The sequence below is a fragment of the Tachyglossus aculeatus genome, chromosome 23 (genome assembly GCF_015852505.1).
Source record: "Tachyglossus aculeatus isolate mTacAcu1 chromosome 23, mTacAcu1.pri, whole genome shotgun sequence".
NCBI lineage: Eukaryota > Metazoa > Chordata > Mammalia > Monotremata > Tachyglossidae > Tachyglossus > Tachyglossus aculeatus.
In genome coordinates, this window is record NC_052088.1 from 16945982 (window position 1) to 16970075 (window position 24094).

Below are 24094 nucleotides of genomic sequence, written 5' to 3' on the forward strand. Positions count from 1 at the left end.
CACTATATTGCTGGTCAAATAAAGATATAACAGGGACAGAAGAGCCCAAAGTTGAAGTTGTTTGAGAAAACTGGAAGGCCCACTGGTAGTTAACATTAATCACTATAATCAGAGCAGACCAAACATTTTCCTGATAATGAATAGCAGAGGACAATTATGACCTTGTTTCTAACAAACCCTGTCAGGAATCAGAAATAGCTCCTATAAATTTACTTTTTAAAAGCCTTTCCCGCTTTATATACCTATGTAAAATTTTCGTTGTGTGGTTCAGTGCTGCATTTATCTAGGTATTATAATCAGTTTGTAATTCATATGGCTAATTGTACTGCAAGAGGTTAATCTGTGAAAAGAAAAGCTCTTTAGCAGGAAAATGTTACCTAGGTTACCTTTTATTGGTTAAAGCCAGTGAGCTTTCAGATATTGTATTTGATTAGCAACGGGCAATTAAATTCTACAAGGTACTGTCATGTAGCACCAACTTCAGGACTGGGGCTACTGTGTCAGAGTGGATTTTATTTGTAAGGCCAAAGTCAAAAACGTATCCTAGGAATGTAAAATCTTACATCGCTGATCTCCTACAACAACTCTAACACCAACCTTCTCATTCTAACTCAGTCTTGTCAATCTCACTACCGACCCCTTCCCCACATCCTCCCTCTGTTTAGAGCCCCCTCCAGCTTCATATCAGGCCACCACTCTCCCCACCTTCAAAGCACTACTAAAGTTACATCTCCTCCAAGAGGCCATCACCAAGCCCTCATTTCCTTATCTTAGCCCTCCCATCTGCATTGTCTATGCACTTGAGCCTCTTCTCCTTAAACCCTTCAATATTCACTCCTCCTTACCGCACTTTTGTACACACCCTTGCATAATTTATATTAATGTCTGTGTCCCCATCTAGCTTGTAAGCTCTCTGTGGGCAGTGCTTGCCTGTACGTACTCTGTTATATTGTACTCACTCAACTGATTGGTTGGTAAAATCCTAGAATAAGAAATCGGGTCTTCAAAACACTCAACGTACAATATTTTATTAAAGGGAGTGCCAATTTCCTGAAAGTCCTTCCAGAATTCAGCCTTAGGACCTGAGGAAGATTTTTTTTCTCTCTCCCCACCCCTCCCCTTCTCTCCTTCTCCCCCCCCCTTCCCCCCCTTCCCCCTCTTCCCCCTCTTCCCCCTCTTCCCCCTCTTCCCCCTCCTCCCCTTCTCCGTAAGGTCTCTGGACATCGTGGTGTAAGGTCTCTGGACATCAAGGGGTGTCACCTGCCCAAGGAGTGGTACCCAGGTCATGTGACCAGCTCTGCTATCCTGGCCAAGTGCCAGGGCCTTTAGGATTTTGAGGGTCCGTAGGCTAGGAAAACTTGGGAGGCACCAGAGTGGTGAAGTGGAAGGGATGTGTAGGCAACTGGATGGGGGTGTATGGTCCAATTGAGGAGGAGACAGATGCTGGGGGTCTGTTTTAGGGATTGTTGGTGAGGTCTCCAGGGGCCATTCTAGATCCCACCTGTGACTCCCACCTGTTGCGTTTAGAGCAGCGCGAAGAGTTTTGGACACTAATTTGAATGAGAAACTAACGATGCTTACCAAGGTGCCGATTGTTGGACACAGTTCTGAACGTGGGAAGCAGAGAAAGAACTTTTAAGTCAGGATTGAGAAGAGTATTTCAAATTTGGTAGGCTCATTGCACGCTCAAACAATAGATCAATCACAATCAATCATATTTATTGAGCGCTTACTGTGTGCAGAGCACTGTACTAAGCTAGATGATCTCTTTAGCCTAGTAACTGAAATATTATGCAGTATTTTTGATCATAAGCAATATTCATTCATTCAATCATATTTATTGAGCACTTACTGTGTGCAGAGCACTGTACTAAGCACTTGGGAAGTACAAGTTGGCAACATATAGATATGGTCCCTACTCAACAATGGGCTCACATTCTAGAAGGGGGAGACAGACAACAAAACAAAACATGTGGACAGGTGTCAAGTCGTCAGAACAAATAGAATTAAAGCTAAATGCACCTCATTAACAAAATAAATAGAATACCATCTACCGGCTGTACAGCTAAAGTGGGATTGAGAAGGTGAAGAAATTCAGGCTATCTTTCTCCAATATTGTCGAAAGCAAGTAACGCAGATGATCACACATTTGAGGTAGAAACTCGCAGGGCAAACAGCAGCTTGAATGGTAGAAATAGACAGAATGTATCCTTTGGCTTTTCTGCTTTCTCTTTCAAAATGGAAGTGTAAACTCATGAGGCTGTGCAGGCCATTGGAAGTAATAGCTGTTCAGGTGTATCTGAATAACTTGTCTCTTCCCTCTTTCATTCATTCATTCAATCGTATTTATTGAGCACTTGCTGTGTGCAGAGCACTGTACTAAGCACTTGGGAAGTACAAGTCATCTGTCAGATAGGAGGGAGGGCGTTCCAAGCCAGAGGTAGGATGTGGGCAAGAGGTCAGCGGTGTGATAGATGAGATAAAATTACCCAGATACCCCCAAAATGCCCCAATACCAAAAAAAGTCCATTTTTGGATCCCCCAGCTCTGCCCAGACATTGCCTGATCTTCCTGTGCTTTTCTAAATAATTACAATACTTAAGTCCTTACTACGTGTCAAACATTGTTCTAAGCGCTGGGGTGGATACAGATTAATCAGATTGGACCTAGTCCCTGTCCCACGTGAGGCTCAGTCTAAATAGAAGGGAGAACAGGTATTTAATCCCCATTTTACATATGAGGGAAATGAAGCGACTTGCTTTAGGTCACACAGCAGATAGGTGGTAGAGCCAGGAGGTCTCCCTTGGTGACCTCATTCGCTCCCACGGCTTCAGCTATCATCTCTACGCTGATGACACCCAGATCTACATCTCTGCCCCTGCTCTCTCCCCCTCCCTCCAGGCTCGCATCTCCTCCTGCCTTCAGGACATCTCCATCTGGATGTCCGCCCGCCACCTAAAGCTCAACATGTCGAAGACTAAGCTCCTTGTCTTCCCTCCCAAACCTTGTCCTCTCCCTGACTTTCCCATCTCTGTTGACGGCACTACCATCCTTCCCGTCTCACAAGCCCGCAACCTTGGTGTCATCCTCGACTCTGCTCTCTCATTCACCCCTCACATCCAAACCGTCACCAAAACCTGCCGGTCTCAGCTCTGCAACATTGCCAAGATCCGCCCTTTCCTCTCCATCCAAACCACTACCCTGCTAATTCAAGCTCTCATCCTATCCCATCTGGACTACTGCACTAGCCTTCTCTCTGATCTCCCATCCTCATGTCTCTCTCCACTTCAGTCCATACTTCATGCTGCTGCCCGGATTATCTTTGTCCAGAAACGCTCTGGACATATTACTCCCCTCCTCAAAAACCTCCAATGGCTACCGATCAATCTGCGCATCAAGCAGAAACTCCTCACCCTGGGCTTCAAGGCTGTCCATCACCTCGCCCCCTCCTACCTCACCTCCCTTCTCTCCTTCTACTGCCCAGCCCGCACCCTCCGCTCCTCCACCACTAATCTCCTCACTGTACCTCGCTCTCGCCTGTCCCGCCATCGACCCCCGGCCCACGTCATCCCCCGGGCCTGGAATGCCCTCCCTCTGCCCATCCACCAAGCTAGCTCTCTTCCTCCCTTCAAGGCCCTGCTGAGAGCTCACCTCCTCCAGGAGGCCTTCCCAGACTGAGCCCCTTCTTTCCTCTCCCCCTTGTCCCCCTCTCCATCCCCCCGTCTTACCTCCTTCCCTTCCCCACAGCACCTGTATATATGTATATATGGTTGTACATATTTATTACTCTATTTATTTATTTATTTATTTATTTATTTTACTTGTACATTTCTATCCTACTTATTTTATTTTGTTGGTATGTTTGGTTCTGTTCTCTGTCTCCCCCTTTTAGACTGTGAGCCCACTGTTGGGTAGGGACTGTCTCTATGTGATGCCAATTTGTACTTCCCAAGTGCTTAGTACAGTGCTCTGCACATAGTAAGCGCTCAATAAATATGATTGATTGATTGATTGATTAGAACCTAGGTCCTTTGACTCCCAGACGCATGCTCCTTCCCCTAGGCTATGCTTCTTCTCATTTTTTGTCCAGACTCCTTGAATGGGATGCATACAACTCTCTTGACCCACTACCATCAGGTTTTCAGCCTCTCCACTCCCTAGCTTTCTCCCAGATTACCAGTGACCTCCTCGCAGGCAAATCCAATGAGCTCCAATCCATCCCGGTCCTCCTTGTATTCCTTTCATCCTTCTGTATTTTCCTTCTGTCTCTTGTGCAGCAAATAGGGAAAATTCCCATTACACTGATCTGTGGGTCAGGATCTCCAGGGACGGAACTCCCTGGGGATTCATGACATTCCAAAGTGGTACCACTTTAGAGAGCGGCAGTGCATGGGGAGTGGAGAGGAGCTTAGGCGAATATTAAATTCTGCAAATGTTATTAATTATTAAGTATTTCTCTGTGTCAAACATTGTATTAAGCAGATGAGGTACGGTCCCCATCCCACATGAGGCGCTCAGTCTAAAGGGGAGGGAGAATATGTATTTTATTTCATTCATTCAGTCGTATTTGAGCACTTACTGTATGCCAGAGCACTGTACTAAGCGCTTGGGAAGTACAAGTCGGCAACATATAGAGATGGTCCCTACCCAACAGTGGGCTCACAGTCTAGAAGCAGTGGTATTTACTGAGACCTTACTGTGTGCGGAACACTGTATTAAGCACTTGGGAGAGCACAATACTGTATTTTGACCAAGGTCACTCACAAGCAAGTGTCAGAGTAGGATTAGAACCCAGTCTCCTGACTCGCAGTTCTGGGCTCTTTTCCACTGGCCACACTGCTTCTTGGCAACCAGCCAGGATTACTTCCCTCTCCTCTTTTTCCCTCCATAAAAAGTGAAGACTCTCCCAAAATTCTCCTGGGCAAATCACTTCTAATTTTTGAGTGCCTATGATGGGCAGGATATTGTACTAAGTGCTTGGAGGACAACAGTAGAATTAGTAATGTGATCTCTGCCTTCATTGAGCTTACAGTCTAGCCAGAGACAGACACTAAAAATAAATTACAGATAGGAGGAAGGAATAGAGTGAAAAGATGCGTACGTAAGTGCTGTGGGGGATTGGAGATGCAGAGGTGGTGAATAAGTGTTGAAATGGCAATTGTGGGATATCAATTGGGGGACAGTAGAAATCAATCAGGGAACACCTCCTGAAGAAGCTGAGACTTACGAATGGCTTTGAAGATAGGGAGAGTAATAGTCTGTTGGATGTGAAGTGAGGCAGAATTCCAGGCAGCTGAAAGCCTTCTGCGGTAGGCTAACCCTACTCTTCTCCAATCCTGAATATTACATGCTCTCCGTTTTTCTTTTCTACTGCTACCTGGGGAGGGCCGGGGAGGGCCGTGGTGGGTCCGATGGAGACGAGAGTGGTCCACCCTTCACTCTCCTTTCTTTAACCAGGAAGAGCTGGTTATTCAGGAAACAGGAGTAATAGCTGTGTGTTAGACTTTCCATTTTATGGACTGTCATAAGCCCTGTACCTCCCTCTCCTGCCAGCAATTTCAAGAGCCTCTTCCAGAAGAATAGGCACCTGGCAGGCAAGAAGCAGCCTCAAATAAGTGGTGGAGAAGCAAGACTCTTTGCCCCAGGCCCCAGACCACCTGGCCCAGTCCTAGCTTTCTTCTTCTGGATTCCCAGGGTGGGGAGCCAAGCAGTACATCCATCCCTTCCAAAGCTAACTGACCCTATGGCTTTGGATGACTGACCGTCTTAACACACACCATCTTTGCTCCATAAAATGCTCTCTGGTTTGCATCAGCTCCACGTTTCCTGAATGGTTTTACTGAAACTGGGAAAATAACTCATTTATGTACATTTGCAGGTATTTAAGACGATTAGAAAGGACTTGGAATAGATAAGTAGAAGTAACAATACTTTGAAATGACCAATGCCATTATTATGCCATTGTCTCGTTTGCATGTTTAATAACAAATGACTGTTTCCAGCTTCCTGAAGAGAGGCTTTAATTTCACTTTTGATTTTTCCCTCCGAAGGATTTAACAACTCTGAGAGAACGTGCGACAAAGAGTTCATAATTCGCAGGGCAGCCACCAACCGAGTCCTGAATGTTCTCCGCCACTGGGTCTCAAAGCACTCTCAGGTAATTTTTTTTTTTTTACAACCTTTGGGAAAATGATTTGTTGGCGTTTTGGGTGATATATGAATGCAGATAATTCATTCAGTAGCATTTATTGAGCTCCTACTGTGTCCAGAGCATTGGACTAGACACTAGAAAGAGTACAGTAACAGGAGGAGACACGGTTCCTTCTCCCAAGGAGTTTACAGTCTAATGGGGGAATTAAATCATGTACAAAATGAAGATTAACGTGCAGTTGTGACTACAGCCTCATGATTGGATTCTCATTACCCTCTCCATATTCATCCCAGTGAGTTATCGATGAGATTGAGAAACAGGGTCGCCTTGTGGATAGAGCATGGCCCTGGGAGTTAGAAGGACCTGTGTGACCTTGGGGAGGTCACTTCACTTCTCTGTGCCTTAGTTACCTCATCTGTAAAATGGGGATTAAGATTCTGGGCCCCAAGTGGGACCTGGGCTGTGTCCAGCTGGATATTTTCTATCTACCCCAGAGTTTAGTACAGAGCCTGGACCTTAGTGCTCCCTCCTACGACCAGTTCTCCCTCCTACCTAGACTGTGAGCCCCATACGAGGCAGGGACTGTGGCCGTCCTAATGGGGAAGCAGCGTGGCTTAGTGGAAAGAGCACGGGCTTGGGAGCCAGAGGTCGTGGGTTCTAATCCCAACTCTGCCACTTGTCAGCTGTGTGACCTTGGGCAAGTTACTTAACTTCTCTGTGCCTGTTACCTCATCTGTAAAATGGGGATTAAGACTGTGAGCCCCATGAAGGACAACCTGATAACCTTGTATCTATCCCAGTGCTTAGAACTGTGCTTGACACATATTAAGCGCTTAACAAATGCCATTATTGTTATTATTATTATTATTACCTACCCCAGCACTTAGAACAAGGTCTGACACATAGTAAGCACATACTACTACTACTAATAATGATAATGATAGTACTTGTTGAGCAGTTACTATGTGCCAAGCACTTCTAAGCTCTGGGGTAGATATAAGTAAATCAGGTGGGACACAGTCCTTGCCCCACATGGGGCTCCCAGTTTTAATCCCCACTGTACAGATGAGGTAGCCGACGAAGCCCAGAGAAGTGAAGGGATTTGCCCCAGGTTACACAGCAGACAAGTGATGGAGCTGAGATTGGAACCCAGGTCCTTCTGATTCTCAGGCCCATGCTCTATCCACTAAGTCAAACTGCTTCTCCATTAAGCCATGCTGATTAACAAATGCCATTAAAACCCCCCCAAAACCAACACCCCCCTCTCCCCAAAAAAGATTCCATTCCGATATATGCCGGGGGAATATTTCTATTAGTCTTCAGGATATCTGGTCTGCTTTCTCCCTGCCTGAGAACGCCCAGGTTTACTGAGAGGGCTGTAGGTACACCCCCAATGAACATTTTATAATGGGAGGAAAAAAATCCAAGCACTCTTGTTAGAACAGCCCTCAATTTTGGTCATACATTTCAGAACAAAGACACCTAGATGTTTCCGTGACATTCAGCTCTCGGTAGCAGCCCCCAAGGGCCCACCGTGCTCAGAACTGAGTTGGACTGTTATTGGGTCACTGGCTCAGTGTTCTGCCTTCAGAAATGGCTGGAGGATGTTTAGAAGTCCCCATATGATGGTCGACATCATTCACTCGTATTTCATTCATACAATCATATTTATTGAGTGCTTACTTTGTGCAGAACCCTGTACTAAGTGCTTGGGAGAGTACAGCACAACAATATTACAGACACATTCCCTGCCCATAACAAGTTGACAGCCTAGACTGATCTATGCTCCATATCAATTCATTTTATATTTATTTCAAGTGGTTCATCTTCTATTCAACAGTAAAAGGTGGATAATCTGTCAATCTAAGGAAAGCAGTTAAATACATTTTAGCTATACTTTTTTTTTTTGCTGGGTTGGGCAGTAAGAGAAGGTCATTCAGTGTTAGCAAAAAGCCATCTCTAGAAGCTTTGGAAGCATCATCTAATTTAATCCCCTAGACTGTGAGCCCACTGTTGGGTAGGGACCGTCTCTATATGTTGCCAACTTGTACTTCCCAAGCGCTTAGTACAGTGCTTTGCACACAGTAAGCGCTCAATAAATACGATTGAATGTATGAATAATTTTGGACATTCTAATTACATATATCCTTTTCTGTGTTTGCCTAGACATCCATCCTATTAGATATGAACCATCTAAAAATCTTCTCTATGTCTTATATATCTCTGTCTTTCTATCTAGCAGCCCACTTTAGATTACTCCTTCAGGAATATCCATATCTCTCTTGAGCCTGTTAATGTTTCCAGCCTGCACAGTTTCCTACATAATAATAATAATAATGTTGGCATTTGTTAAGCGCTTACTATGTGCAAATCACTGTTCTAAGCGCTGGGGAGGTTACAAGGTGATCAGGTTGTTCCACGGGGGGCTCACAGTCTTTATCCCCATTTTACAGATGAGGTAACTGAGGCCCGGAGAAGTGAAGTGACTTGCCCAAAGTCACACAGCTGACAATTGGTGGAGCGGGGATTTGAACCCATGACCTCTGACTCCAAAGCCCGTTCTCTTTCCACTGAGCCATGCTGCTTCACATCAGTGCATCCCTTATACATATTGGTTTTGGTTTTGTTCTCTGTCTCCCCCTTCTAGACTATGAGCCCACTGTTGGGTAGGGACTGTCTCTATATGTTGCCAACTTGTACTTCCCAAGTGCTTAGTACAGTGCTCTGCACGCAGTAAGCGCTCAATAAATACGATTGATTGATTGATCACACTGGGTGAGGATGCATTTTCTCTGTCTTGGATCAACCGCCTTTAGATTGTGCATCAAAACTTTGATAATGTGGCATAGATGCACTCCATGTCATTTCACCAGTGGGGCTGTGATATCAGATAGAGAGGCCCTCAGGGATCTTAATAATCTGTGGCTGGAAGGAAAAACAATTTGCTCTTCATTTTTTCACATTTTTTCCCAAATATTTGTCAAAGGGAATTCTGGTCATATTTTTAACATGGGACTTGGGGGTAGGGGGGGCTTCCAGGGAGTGGGACAGGTGGCCCAAAAATGGAGGGGGGAGAAAGAGGGCAAGAAAATGAGACCCAACAGAGAGAACATCAAAAAGAGACAGAGATGGAGACACAGTGAGAGGGAAAGAAAGAAACAGACAGTCAAGGAGGGAAACAGACTGGAGGGAGAGAGAGAGGTAAAGGGGTGATAGGCAAATAGACATACCCTCATTCATCCAGATAAGCTACTGTATCTGGTTCAAGAGGAAGATTATCTGATTGTACCAGAGACAGCCAGCCTGCCCCTCTCCCTGTCACTGCCTCAGCCTTGCTGTTTGGGTGTACAGCTGCTACAGGCTCCTTCCCAGAAATTTCCAGCATGTCCACCCTACTTGCAGCTCCCTCAGGCTGGAAACTTGAAAACAGAGGGCAGAAGATGTAGGCCAGCATCGGGGCAGCTTGGCTGCTTCTCCTCCCTCCTCCACCTCCCTGCTGCTATCTTTCCTGGGGTTCCCGCTCCCTTCAGGAAGACTTAAGACCATTCTGGCCCAAAGGGAGACTCCACGGGGTCCCATTGGCAGATTATGGGGAGTGGGCTGAGGGCCGGAAATTTGTGCTGCATAATGGTCGGTTGGGTGTCTGATCATGTTAGTCTGCTTTCCTAATCAAGGCTAAGTAGTAAGACTGCAGTGCTGTCATGGCACAACAGTGGTTTCAAAGCTAAGCCTTTAAATGTGCAATCACGTGGATTAGTTGTTTTCCCAGTTCATGCTTATGTTGTCACACTTGTACTTTTCCTCTGTGAATACATCGTGAAATACGGAAACCACTGAGCTTTCAGAGAGAAGAAAAGCCAATTATTGCTAAAAATAGAAAGCCGAGATAACAGATTATAGGTCTTGTCGGGTAAAAGAATTTGTATAAATAACGTGACGTGCTTCCCTCCAACAAATAATCAAGAGTAGTATTGTCTCCATTGTCTTGAAATGTTTTGGGCACTATCTTTTTGTGTTCTTTCATTGCTGATTTGTCAAGTAAAATTCATTATTTTGAGTTTGTAAGTGTAAGTGTTATGGTACTTGCTTCGATTATCAAGGCTGCAAAGCATTTAAAAGAAGACTTTCCATTTTTTTTGGATGGTATGTGTTAAGCACTTACTATGTGCCAGGCACTATACTAAGTGCTGGGGTAGTTGCAAGCTAATCAGATTTCACACAGTCCGTACTCCTCATGGGGCTCATAGTCTTAATCCCCATTTTGAAGATGAGGTAACTGAGGCACAGAGAAATGAAGCGACTTGCCCAAGGTCGCACAGCAGACAAATCATGGAGCCGGGAGTAGAACCCAGGTCCTCTGACGTCCATGACCTTTCTCTATCCACTAGGCCACACTGCATACAATGCTAAGCACTTAGTACAGTGCTCTGCACACAGTAAGCGCTCAATAAATATGATTGATAATTTCATCCATTAATACTTTTACAATGGTTTTATTGTGTGAAGGGATTATCGGGTTTTGCCTACAAAGAAACCATTATATCATGCTGTAAGGGCAGAGGTGATTTTCCTGCAGAAATATCATTGAGTGGAGGCACCACGTGGCCAGAAAGTGGGACAATAGTCACAGCAGGAGAGCTGAACCCCAGCCTGGGGAAAAAAATGTTTGGAGACAGCCCCAGTCATCCCCCCCAAAACAAAACAGCCACTCAGAGCTCCCCATTACCTTCTTTTTCTGAGACTGCTATTATTGAGAGGACCCTGCACGCCTCCCCGTCTTCCTCCCGGGCTCACACCCAGAAGTCGATATGTCCAACATCTTCCCTTTTTTAGATGAGAAAGGAAATCTCTTTTCAGATGCAGATAGCAAACGTTAAGCAGATGTGGTTGCTCCTTTCTTCAAGTTAGAGGCTTCTGAAGTGAGAGGGTGAGCCCCGTGGGGCAAGCGTGTTTCTCTCATAGTGCTGGCCAGCCGCGCGTGCAACCAAGCACGCTAATTAGTGGGGTCGGCCGTCGCTTCTGTCGGAGCCTGACAGCTCCTTCTTCGGAGAGGTTGGACAGCGCAGGGCGATGGAAGGCTCCCAAGCCGTTCCATAGAGGCCAACTGTCATGTTACTTTCTGGTTCCCAGCCCCTTCATCTGACAACATCTCGGGACTTGGTTTTACCAGGAGGTCCGTACGCCTGTCCACCCCCGGCACTGTCGTAAGCTGCGTACAGTAGCTCCCGGCACTCTGAGACGAGCTGAGCAAGTCCTCCCACCTCGGGCCGGGTGCCCATTGCTTCGTTTTAGCAGGCTCACACAGCTTGGGTGTAGAAGCAACAGTAGTAATGGTACTTACTGGATGCAATACACTGTATTCTGCACTTGGGAAAATGTAAGAGGAGCACAAGACACATTTCCTGCCCCTCAAAGACCATACAATGTCAAGGGGGAGGCAGAAAAAGTATTAAGCCGTGGCATCATTATAAATCCAGCACACACACCAAGTGATGAGGATGGGCAGAGATAAATACTTTGGCATTAGGAGGTGGTATAATCCTTGAGTGAAGGATGGCTGGGGATTATGAAGCTGTTACCCCTTCCTCTGCTCCTCTGTCTCTCCTCTCGGTGTCCTTTATCACTTTACCTTGGTGTCTTACTTTTGTCACTTCCAGTAGTCTGAAAGTGGGATAATTGTGCTAGTGAAAGAAATGTTTCGGAATGTTTCAACTTAATCGTGTGAAGGGATTTCTTTTTTTATTTCTTTTCATGTAGGTAGTTGAGGTTTTCAGTTATGGACTCATTGACTAGGATCTGAGTTTTGACACTTTCTGGATATTGTGTGTGGGAGTCACAATCCCTGGGGAAATCAGGCCAGTGCAGGGCCCTGTTGGTTGGTGGGGGATAGTTTTAAAGTGCAAACACCTCACCCTAAAATCTTCCTCCACCACTGATGCTGTGCAGTGGCAGGACTCGTAGGAGACATCCTGTTGCTACAGTTGTTGTTGCTCCCCTCCTCATACCCCCCAGCCTTCCTAGGGCAGGCCCTGGGATCCTCTGGTCCCCCCTTCCCCCAGCCCCAATTTTATGTGATCGTTGGCTTTCCAAGAGAGACGCTGTGCACCCGTGGTTGGGAATCCAGAGTGCTGCCAGGAGGGATGGGGAAACAGCTGATATTTTAATGGCGACCAGCAAGGGGCAAGAAGTAATACTAGCAGTGAACCTGGAATAGTCAAACATCCTAATTAATACCAAGGATCTAGAACAGGTGGAACTCACCAGGGCTGGAAGTTATTTCTGGAAGTTTTTTGGTCCTATATCCCATTCAGATGACAGGAGACGAGACTGTTGTAGCTGTGCTATGGACCAGCTTTTCTGAAGAGACTTCAGACAGCCCCAGGCCTGCGAGAAGGGGGTCCCCTGTAATGGAGGGGGCCCAGAGTTAGCTGCCTTGATTGGCCCTATCTTACTGACAGCTCATATTGTCTTGCTATTTCTGTGTTTCCTGGGCTGCCTTGATTGACTGATCAGATCTGATCTCCTCATCTCCTACTACAACCCAGCCTGTACACTTCAGTCCTCCAATGGTAACCTTCTCACTGAACCTCGATCTCATCTATCTCCCCGTCAACCTCTGGCCCACATCCTACTTAATAATAATAATAATGGCATTTATTAAGCGCTTACTATGTGCAAAGCACTGTTCTAAGCGCTGGGGAGGTTACAAGGTGATCAGGTTGTCCCACGGGGAGCTCACAGTCTTAATCCCCATTTTACAGATGAGGTCACTGAGGCCCAGAGAAGTGAAGTGACTTGCCCAAAGTCACACAGCTGACAATTGGTGGGGCCGGGATTTGAACCCATGACCTCTGACTCCAAAGCCCAGGCTCTTTCCACTGAGCCACGCTGCTCCTCTACTTCTGGCCTGGAATGCCGTCCCTCCTCATACCAGACAGATAATTGCTCTCCTCCACTTCAAACCCTTATTGAAGGCACATCTCCTCCAAGAAGCCTTCCCTGACTAAGCCCTCCTCTCCTCCCACTCCCTTCTGTGCCACTCTTACTTGCTTAATAATAATAGTAATAATGGTCTTGTAAAGTGCTTGCTATGTGTCAAACACTGTTCTAAGCGCTGGGGTTGATACAAGCTAATCAGTTTGGACAGAGCCCCTGTCCCACATGGACTCACAGTCTTAGTCCCCATTTTACAGATGAGGTAACTGAGGCCCAGAAAAGTGAAGCGACTTGCCCAAGATCACACAGCAGACAAGTAGAGCCCATGACCTTCTGACTCCCAAGACCGTCTCTTTCCACTAGGCCATGCTGCTTCATTCATTCCTTCATTCATCCTTCCTCCCATCCCCACAGCATACATGCATATCTCTGTAAAGATGAATTTATTTATTTATCTATTTATTTATGTTAATGTCTGTCTCCCCCTCTAGAATGTGAGCTTGTTGCGGGCAGGAATGTGTCTGTTGTTATATTGTACTCTCCCAAGCACTTAGTACACCGGGAAGCAGCGTGGCTCAGTGGAAAGAGCATGGGCTGGGGAGCCAGAGGTCGTGGGTTCTAGTCCCGGCTCCGGCACTTGTCAGCTGTATGTCCTTGGGCAAGTCTTTTTAACTTCTCTGGGCCTCAGTTCCCTCATCTGTAAAATGGGGATGAAGACTGTGAGCCCCATGTGGGACAACCTGATTACCTTGTATCTACCCCAGCGCTTAGAACAGTGCTTGACACATAGTAGGCACTTAACAAATACCAACGTTATTATTATTACATTTGCTTAGTACACATTAAGTGCTCAATGAATGAATGAAATCCTGATTAGACTTCCCAGCCATTTATGTAGAACAGAAATAGACCTCACAGTTTGTGAAAGGAATAAACAATCTGCACTTAAACCTGCAGCTCTAAACAGCCTCAGGATGTTCCCGAATAGCTTTCCAGCCCAAATGCCGGGTGAAAGCAGCTATATTGGCTAGAATGCATTGTGGCAGAACAGAGTATATGTCATAATCAGAAGTTCTCACAAAACCCCGAGATGGTGCGTGCAAACAAAGGGTAAACTGGGGGGCTTTAATTATAGAAATGACCTTTGCAGATATTATTTTTGTGCCGGTCCTTTTCTTTACAAAATGGCATATTGGATTTATAACTAGAAATACAAAGGTTTTTGCTCCTTTGGAGGTGACATTTTACACTGTCAGAAAAAAGGTAATGAAATTCGGAGTTGTGTGTCCTTAGCTGCTCTACTTCAGCTGTGCACTGTGGCCTTCCCCCATCCCCCTGCTTGATTTTATTGGTCACAAGACAGGGCGGGTGGGAAGTTGGCACTTACACATGATAATAATAATGATGGCATTTATTCAGAGCTTACTATCTGCAAAGCACTGTTCTAAGCGCTGGGGAGGTTACAAGGTGATCAGGTTGTCCCATGGGGGGCTCACAGTCTTAATCCCCCATTTTACAGACGAGGTAACTGAGGCACAGAGAAGTGAAGTGACTTGCCCAAAGTCACATAGCCGAAAGTTGGCGGAGGCGGGATTTGAACTCATGACCTCTGACTCCAAAGCCCGGCCTCTTTCCTCTGAGCCGCGCTGCTTCTCACATGTAGCCTAGGCCCGGGATCGTTTTTGGTTTGAAGCACAAGATATGAGAGTTGTCTGTCAGGAGTGAGCCTCCGCTCCCTCAGGGTGGCCCGGGGGAGATAGTCCACCCGCATCATCATCATCAATCGTATTTATTGAGCGCTGACTGTGTGCAGAGCACTGTACTAAGCGCTTGGGAAGTACAAGTTGGCAACATATAGAGACAGTCCCTACCCAACAGTGGACCAGAACCCTCGGTTTTGAGCGCCTCAGAATGAAGGGACGAGGGGGTATTGGCTCCTAGAATATTTGGTGCAAGTGCTGACCACGGATTAGGGCTATGTGCAGTGTGGGGACATAATAGCTTGTTTGAGAATTTGCATACATCCCAAAGATATGTTGCTTCACTGAAGAGGCATGCCTTCCATCTCTTTCACTGCTTGAGACATTGTTTGTCATTCTGGGACAACTAATAATAATAATGATGGCAATTATTAAGCGCTTACTATGTGCAAAGCACTGTTCTAAGCGCTGAGGAGGTTACAAGGTAATCAGGTTGTCCCACGGGGGGCAAACAGTCTTAATCCCCATTTTACAGATAAGGTAACTGAGGCCCAGAGAAGTGAAGTGACTTGCCCGAAGTCACACAGCTGGCAAGTGGTGGAGCTGGGATTTGAACCCATGACCTCTGACTCCAAAGCCCGGGCTCTTTCCACTGAGCCACGCTGCTTCTCTAATGGCACGCTGGTGATGTTTGGACAGGTAGAGTGTAGTCACAGTTTTACATTTCAGCCTTCAGCTGAAATTGTGTGTGGTGTACTTCTCACACTTTCTTCAAAATTTGAAATTCCAGTTTCCAGGGTCAGCAGACTGGAATGTCTGGGATGGGAAGTTGCCAAATCCCAGTGTTCTTACAACCTGGGGGTGACATTCCTGACGAACCAGGATTGAGGAAAACTCACATTTTATTAAGTGCCCCATAACAGACACTGCGTGATCGCACACAACTGTTTCTTTGGACAAGGGTTGCTGAAAAATATGCCCTCCTTCCCTCTCAGCAATCTCTTCAAAGCGTGCAGTGAGAACTCATTTTATGAGGGAATAAGGGGGTACGTGGGGACTGTTACTCAAGAGACCTGCCCCCAGCCCTTCTCACTCTGATGTTTGCTCCCAGACTCTTGTATCACCCCCAGCTTTGTTCTAAGGCACAACCTCAGCCTTCGAACTGCCACCATCCTTCTTTGCAGCATTTCTTATCCAGCCTCTAGCCCCTATTCCACCTCCTCCTGCCCCATTCCGCGTTTCCTGAAACAGAATCCATCCACTTCCATGGGGGAGCAAGAGTGCGCAGTGCGCTTTCCTCGCTCTTAGACACCTTCCACGGCAGGGACTGCCGGGGAGGTGTGAGCTTTATCGAGGTCAAATCTTGGCTCCCCATTTTTATAGGGCCCCAACGAAACTGGGAGATGCTGGAAGGCATTTCCTTAAAACAGGAAAGTGAATTTTTTTTCAGGTCCTTAGAATACAGTTGATACAGTTGATTCTTTTTGTATTACATCTGTTAAACACTTACTGTGTGCCAAGCACTGTAGTAAGCACTGGGGTAGGTATAAGATGATCAGAGTGGACACAGTCCCTGTCCCACCCAATGCTAACAGTCGTAATTCCCGTTCTACAGATGAGGTAACTGAGGCACAGAAAAGGGAAGTGACTGGCCCAAGGTCACACAGCAGACAAGTGGCAGAGCCAGGATTAGAACCCAGGTCCTTCATGCTTCCAGGCCTGTGCTCTATCCACTAAGCACGCTATGTCTCACAAGTTAAGTGACTTGCCCTAAAGTGACACAGCAGGCAAGTGGAGAAAGACCCAAATCTTTTCATTACACCACGCTTGTCAACAAAAGGCATTTCAAATTCAAGTCAACAATAATAATAATGATAGCATTTATTAAGCGCTTCTAGGTGCAAAGCACTGTTCTAAGCGCTGGGGAGGTTACAAGGTGATCAAGTTGTCCCACGTGGGGCTCACAGTCTTCATCCCCATTTTACAGATGAGGGAACTGATGCCCAGAGAAGTGAAGTGACTGGCCCAAGGTCACCCAGCTGACAAGTGGTGGAGCGGGATTTGAACCCATGACCTCTGACTCCAAGCCCAGGCTCTTTCCACTGAGCCGTGCTGTAATAATAGTAATAATTACAGTATCAAGTACCAACTAGGTGCCAAAGCACAATCCTAATTAGGGTTTGGCATGACTAGACATCGGACACAATCCATGTTCCACATGGGGCTCACAATCCAAGAGGGAGGAAGAGCAATTATATTATCCCTTTTTACAATGCATAATAACACATAATGCCATATATATATGTAATACATATATAAAATATATTTATCAGTATGTGGTAACTGAGAGGTAGAGGCTTTAACTGACTTGCCCGAGGTCACACAACAAATCAGTAGCGGAGCTGGGATGAGAAGCCGGGTATCCTGACTGTCTCTCTGGACCATACTGCCTCAGTGCTCCCTGTATTAGTAAACTCTGGCACATTTTCCAGGAATAATATTTTCCCGAGAATACCTTCAAACGCCGACTTTGAATATGAGCCAGGAGTTGGCGAAAGCTCTTCCCAGTGGGGTAAAGACCGCCACGAACGGCTCCTCCCCCCCCATCACATGGCAGGCCCAGGGCCCCAGGGTAGACCTGCCAAGTAAAGTCTGTCCACTTGCCTAAGAAGTTGAAAATTGGCTGTGATTGTGAAATGCCTGCAGCTAAAGGGGATTCTGATTACGCCGCATTAGACATTTATTACTTCAGCTTTAAAAATAATTTTCTAAAAGTATTAGGCCTGCAAAATTGTCTGTCTAAAACATCTGCCTTTGCCTCCACTCCTCCCCCTCCTAGCCGTCTCCACCTCCGTTTCCATTCCTCAGGTCACTTTCTGCCGGTTCCCTCTTGGACCGCCCTTCCCGAACTGGACTAGGGCGTCTGCTAGGGACATTAGCCCAGCTTGCCTAACGCTGGTTTCAGGATGATGATGGCATTTATTAAGCACTTACTATGTGCAAAGCACTGTTCTGAGCGCTGGGGAGGTTACAAGGTGATCAGGTTGTCACAGTCTTAATCCCCACTTTACAGATGAGGTAACTGAGGCCCAGTGAAGTGACTTGCCCAAAGTCACACAGCTGACGGTTGGCGGGGCCGGGATTTGAACCCGTGACCTCCGACTCCAAAGCCCGGGCTCTTTCCACTGAGCCACGCTGCTTCCCAGAAATGAGTTCTTTGAGAGCCACTACTGAGGGAGCAGTCGGAGGGAACTTGGCCGTGCAGCAGGAACCCGGCAGAGCCGGCTTGGGGGTTGGGAGCTGGAGGCAGGGGTTAGTCTGGGGCCAGGCCTGTGGTTCTTGGCTGCAAGGTGAGCCCACTGTTGGGTAGGGACTGTCTCTATATGTTGCCAACTTGTACTTCCCAAGCTCTTAGTACAGTGCTCTGCCCACAGTAAGCGCTCAATAAATGCGATTGATGATGATGATGATCAGATAGCCACCCCGTAAAGTGCCTCTGGTGGGGGTTGGCGGGCTCCTGGGAGATGGGAGGAGAAGCATGGGAAAAGCAGCGTGGCTCAGTGGAAAGAGCCCGGGCTTTGGAGTCTGAGGTCATGGGTCCAAATCCCGGCTCCGCCAACTATCAGCTGTGTGACTTTGGGCAAGTCACTCCACTTCTCTGGGCCTCAGTTACCTCATCTGTAAAATGGGGATTAAAACTGTGAGCCCCCCCGTGGGACAACCTGATCATCCTCCCCAGCGCTTAGAACAGTGCTTTGCACATAGTAAGCGCTTAACAAATACCATCATCATTATCGTCCTGGACAGCCCCCTTTCTCTAAATATCAGCATTAACTCTAACCCCATTTCACAAGGTTCTGTCTCCAACAGATACACTCTGTGATACTGCTTTGGACTCGGGTGCCCCCAAAGTAATAATAATGACTAATGACATTTATTAAGTGCTTACTGTGTGCCTAGCATCATGCCAAGTACTGGGGTAGATACAGGATATTCAGGTCAGCAGCATGGTCTAGTCCGGGCTTTGGAGTCAGAGGTCATGGGTTCAAATGCCGGCTCCACCAATTCTCAGCTGTGTGACTTTGGGCAAGGCACTTCACTTCTCTGTGCCTCAGTTCCCTCATCTGTAAAATGGGGATGAAGACTGTGAGCCCCCCGTGGGACAACCTGATCACCTTGTAACCTCCCCAGCGCTTAGAACAGTGCTTTGCACATAGTAAGCGCTTAATAAATGCCATCATTAACATGGGCTTGGGAGTCAGAAGAACCTGGGTTCTAATTCCAGCTCTGCCACTTGTCTGCCGTGTGACCTTGGACAAGTCACTTCACTTCTCTGTGCCTCAGTTACCACAACTGTGAAATGGGGATTGAGACTGTGAGCCCCATGTCAGGCAGGAACTGTGTCCAGCCCCATTTGCTTCTATCCACCCCAGCACTTAGTACAGTTCCTGGCACATAACAAATACCAGAATTATTATTGTTAGGTTAGACTCCATCCTTGTCCCACACTGGGCGCTCTCAGTTTCCAAGTGGTAGGGAGAAAGAGATATCCCCGTTTTTCAGATGAAGAAACTCAGGCAGAGAGAACTTGCCCACAGTCACACAGCAGGCCAGTTACATAGCTGAGATTAGAACCCCAAAATAGAAAAGTGGAACACATTTCATACCCTTTAAGTCTGCTATATTTCATTTCCCCTTATCCTGAAAGCATATTTCTTTTTGGTGTGCTCTGATTTCCTCTAAGTCCTGGGATGGTGGGCTGGGGCTTATTTACACGGGCTTATTACTTCAGTAGGTTACAGCACTTCTTTGAAGTATAGATATTCCTTGAAGCAATGCTATTCTTGGTTACTCAGATTTTTAGAGATGCAAACCGTCTCTTCAGCCTTCCCCGAATCAATCAATCAGGGGTATTTATTGAGTGTTTACTGCGTGCAGAACTCTGGACTAAGCACTTGGGAGAGTGCAGTACAACCGAGTCAGTGGACGAGATCTCTCCCCTCAAGGAGCTTTTAGTGTAGTGGGGGAGACAGACATTATAATACATTACAGAAAGGGAAGTGGCAGAATTTAAGGATGCTGTACATAAGTACTATGAGGTTGGGGTTGGATGACACCAGGAAGAACCAAAAACAACCGTATTGGTTGTTCCCAAAGAAAGTCAACAGACCTAGCCGTTGGGACCAGAACTCTTATATGTCACCCCCCACCCCCCTTTTAGACTGTGAGCCCACTGTTGGGTAGGGACTGTCTCTATATGTTCCCAATTTGTACTTCCCAAGCGCTTAGTACAGTGCTCTGCACATAGTAAGCGCTCAATAAATACGATTGATGATGATATGTTTCCAGTCCCAAGTTTCTGAATAGCTGTTGCTGCTGGTTTGAATACTGTGACTTTCTTAGAGAACCTTTATTTAGGCAGAGGGTGGGTCTCATGGCTCCCTGTGGAACTCTGAGTGTCCTCTTCTATCCTGCTCCTTTTATTCATTTAATCGTGTTTATTGAGCACTTGCTGTTTGCAGAGCACTGTAGTAAGCCCTTGGGAGAGTATCTTGTGACAGCAAGCTTCTTTTAGGTCCACATTGCCGGCTCCTTCCTCCCCTGATGAGGATTTCTTTAATCAGAGGGTGAAAGAGATGGGGGAGATGGGGATAGAGAGGAGAGAAAAGATGGATTGAGGGTTCTGCCATCCCTTCCAGCCCACGGGTCACCTGTGCTGTCCCCTCTGTGAAGGCAGTTCCTTGAGCCATTATCTTGTTCAGCATCTGCAGGACTGGACCAGAGTTGTTCCCAGACTGCGGTACATTTATAGAAATTACAAAATATCTGCCTTCTCTCCCTCGTGAATTTGCCATCCTGCTTTCACGGACAAGATTTTTGTAGACTAAATTAAAAGCTCGTCTCTAGGCAAGGAACATGTCTTCCAACTCTTATTGTACTCTCCCAAGTACGTAGTACTGGGCTCTGCACACAGTAAGCACTCAATAAATAATGATTGATTGACTGATTGATTTTTCCCATTCTCCTGAGGCTGTGCAGTGGCAGATTTGCACTGAAACAAATGACGATTTGAAATGTTGAGATTTAGTTGACCAAGCCAGACATGGGAAAATAAAGCTTTAAAAACAGACCCTCTCATCTCTGTAAGCTTGTTGAGGGCAGGGAACCCATCTACCAACTTCGCTGCATTGTATTCTCCTGAGTGCTTAGGACAGTGGTCTGCACTCAGTAAGCACTCAATAAATACCATTGATTAATTGTGAATTTTTTTGATCTTTGATCTCCGACTGTACATTCTTTGTCCTCAAATACCAACACTTGTTAATTAACCAGCCTTTGAGAAGACTAACATTTTTATTTGGAATATTCCCGTTTTTATTCATTCCTTCAGTTGTATTAAGCGCTTACTGTGTGCAGAGCACTGTAGTAAGCACTTGGGAAAGTACAATACTGCAAACTGATTTTTGATTGACTCAGTGGTTGAGCTGCCAATGGCTAGGAAGCACCCTGATTTCTGAACGATGCAGCTGATTTCACCTGGAGCCCAAACACCAATCAATCAATCAATCATATTTATTGAGCGCTTACTGTGTGCAGAGCACTGTACGAAGCGCTTGGGAAGTACAAGTTGGCAACATATAGAGACAGTCCCTACGCAACAGTGGGCTCACAGTCTAAATGGGGGAGACAGAGAACAAAACCAAACATACTAACAAAATAAAATAAATAGAATAGATATGTACAAGTACATATCAAGCACCAGACAGTTCTCCAAACGTCAACCCTCCCGGGATGAATTTGAAGCACTTTTCAGATTGGATTTTCCTCTCCACGTTAACTAAGAGGGTGTCATTTTGTTGCTGTTGGCCTCTTCACAGTTATTTCTGTTTTAATGCACCTCCTCCTCCTCCTCTCAGATCCACGCCTTTTTCCCAATCAATCTCCTCAGTCTGGTACAGCCTCCTACTCCACTTCTGCTTAGCTACGTCCCTGTTTCCAGGAGCACAGCAAGTCCTTCCTACCCTGAGTAAGAGGACAGGCAAAGTAGATTCCCCTCACCACCCTCCTTACCCCTTACTCGCCCCTCCTACCCCAACAATCAATAAATCGTATTTATTGAGCACTTACTGTGCAGAGCACTGTACTAAGTGCTTAACAAACAACTGTCCCTTCCACCTGGGACCTCAAGAACAAAGGTGGAAAAAATGTAAATGTTCTGTCCTTTCCCATCTCTCCTTGGTAGCTAGGAACCACATTGTGTGTCCTTTGAAGTTGAGCTCAGTAAACATGACTGCTGATGACAGTTTAGGATTATATCAACGATGGTAATTACTGAGCACTTACTGTATGCAGAGCATCATCATCATCAATCATATTTATTGAGCGCTTACTATGTGCAGAGCACTGTACTAAGCGCTTGGGAAGTACAAATTGGCAACATATAGAGGCAGTCCCTACCCAACAGTGGGCTCACAGTCTAAAAAGGGGGAGACAGAGAACAAAACCAAACATACTAACAAAATAAAATAAATGGAATAGATATGTACAAGTAAAATAAATAAATAAATAGAGTCATAAATATGTACAAACGGAGCACTGTACTAAGTGTGTGGGAGAGTACAGTGCAACAGAGTTGGTCGGCCCTTTCCCTGCCCACAAAGAGTTTTCCGTCTAGGGATGTTATAATGAAAAGATCCTAGAGGCTGTGCATTCTGCTTTTATTGTACACTCCCAAGAACCTAGTGTGGTGCTTTGCACAAAGTAGCTGCTTAATAACTACTGAGAGTGTTCGTTTAATTATTAGTACATAAAGTACATCATTTAATACCGTATGCCCTAGCACAGTGGCTATTGTTTTTTCCCTCTTGCTGGATTAGCCTCTTTTCTACTTTAATCCAGTTTCCCCCTTTCTGCTCTATAATGGATATGTGTTCTGCTTATCTGATCATGTCTTAACTCTAGACTGTGAGCTCCTTGTGGACAGGGAACGTCTGCTAACTGTTGCACTGAACTCTCCCAAGCACTTAGTTCAGTGCTCTGCGCATAGCCAGCACTCAATAAATGCCATTGATCGATTGACCGATGTAACTTTTGTGCTTTGAAATAAGGACCTGTGTTTCAGGGTCATAAGTAATTTAGCTTTCTCTTTCCTGGTAAAGAACTGTAGTACCCAAGGTTCTACCCTTGTTTCTCAAGTGTGTGAAAATATTTTTCTATTAATAATTTTTCTTTGATGCTGTATGTGAATTTTTGCTTCATTAATACTGATGTTATCACTCTCAATTCTTGCCGAACCCTTGTACTCTCCAGTGGTAATTTGGCCTAGCTTCCTACTTTTTGTGGCCCTCCTGCTATCAAGTTCATTTTGCTTTTGGTTTAACAACAGAGCCCTTTCCTTGTAACTTTTCTTCCTCTCCCTCCTGTATTCCCCTTTTCACTTATTTTTCTTAAAGAACATCCAGTTCTCCTGAGCTGTTTTGCCTCAGAGACTTCACTTCCGTCCCGTAGGAGTCTTCCTGCGGTTTCTCTGAGTTTTTTTAAGTTCACTTTCTCAAAATTCGTTTTTTGACTATTGTTTTACTTCTATTCCTTTCTGTTGGATCTGAAATTGCAAAGTTTTGGGGTTCATAGAGGCCAAAGAATGATAGATCAATAGGTCAATAGTATTTGTTGAGCCCTCACTCAATGTTGATGCTGTAGTAATCGCTTGGGAGAGTACAATAGCGGGTATGGAAATGATCCCTGCCCTTAAGCACTTTACCATCTAGCCAGGAAAGCAGACATTAAGTAAAATAAAGTACAGGTGGGAAGAAACAATCATCATCATCATCAATCATATTTATTGAGCGCTTACTGTGTGCAGAGCACTGTACTAAGCGCTTGGGAAGTACAAATTGGCAACATATAGAGACAGTCCCTGCCCAACAGTGGGCTCACAGTCTAAAAGAAACAATAGAATATAAAGATACATTTAAGGCAGAGAGAGTGATTAGTACCCAAATGCTCCGCTATACTTGAGGGCAAGGATCTAATATATGTACTCTTGATCTCTTTCAATCAATCAATCATATTTATTGAGCGCTTACTGTGTGCAGAGCACTGTACTAAGCCCTTGGGAAGTACAAGTTGGCAACATATAGAGACGGTCCCTACCCAACAATGGGTTCACAGTCTTCAAGTTCTTAGGTCTGTGTTCTGCACCCAGTTAGAGCTCAATAAATACCATTGATTGATTGACTTTAGGGAGGTCACTCAGCCCAGGTTTCTGAGTCTTGAAGTGTGAATGGCCCCCATCCATTCTTTCCTT

General features: G+C 45.8%; 1 protein-coding gene across 3 annotated transcripts in view; it reads left to right on the forward strand.

Annotated features, from left to right (window-relative positions):
* Window positions 1-24094, forward strand: part of RASGRF2 (Ras protein specific guanine nucleotide releasing factor 2) — a 209110-nt gene that overhangs the window by 151357 nt on the left and 33659 nt on the right. For all 3 annotated transcript variants that reach the window (XM_038765854.1, XM_038765856.1, XM_038765855.1), the window contains exon 18: window positions 6051-6157. In XM_038765854.1, the coding sequence (XP_038621782.1) occupies window positions 6051-6157 (107 nt within the window). The remainder of the gene's footprint in view (window positions 1-6050; window positions 6158-24094) is intronic.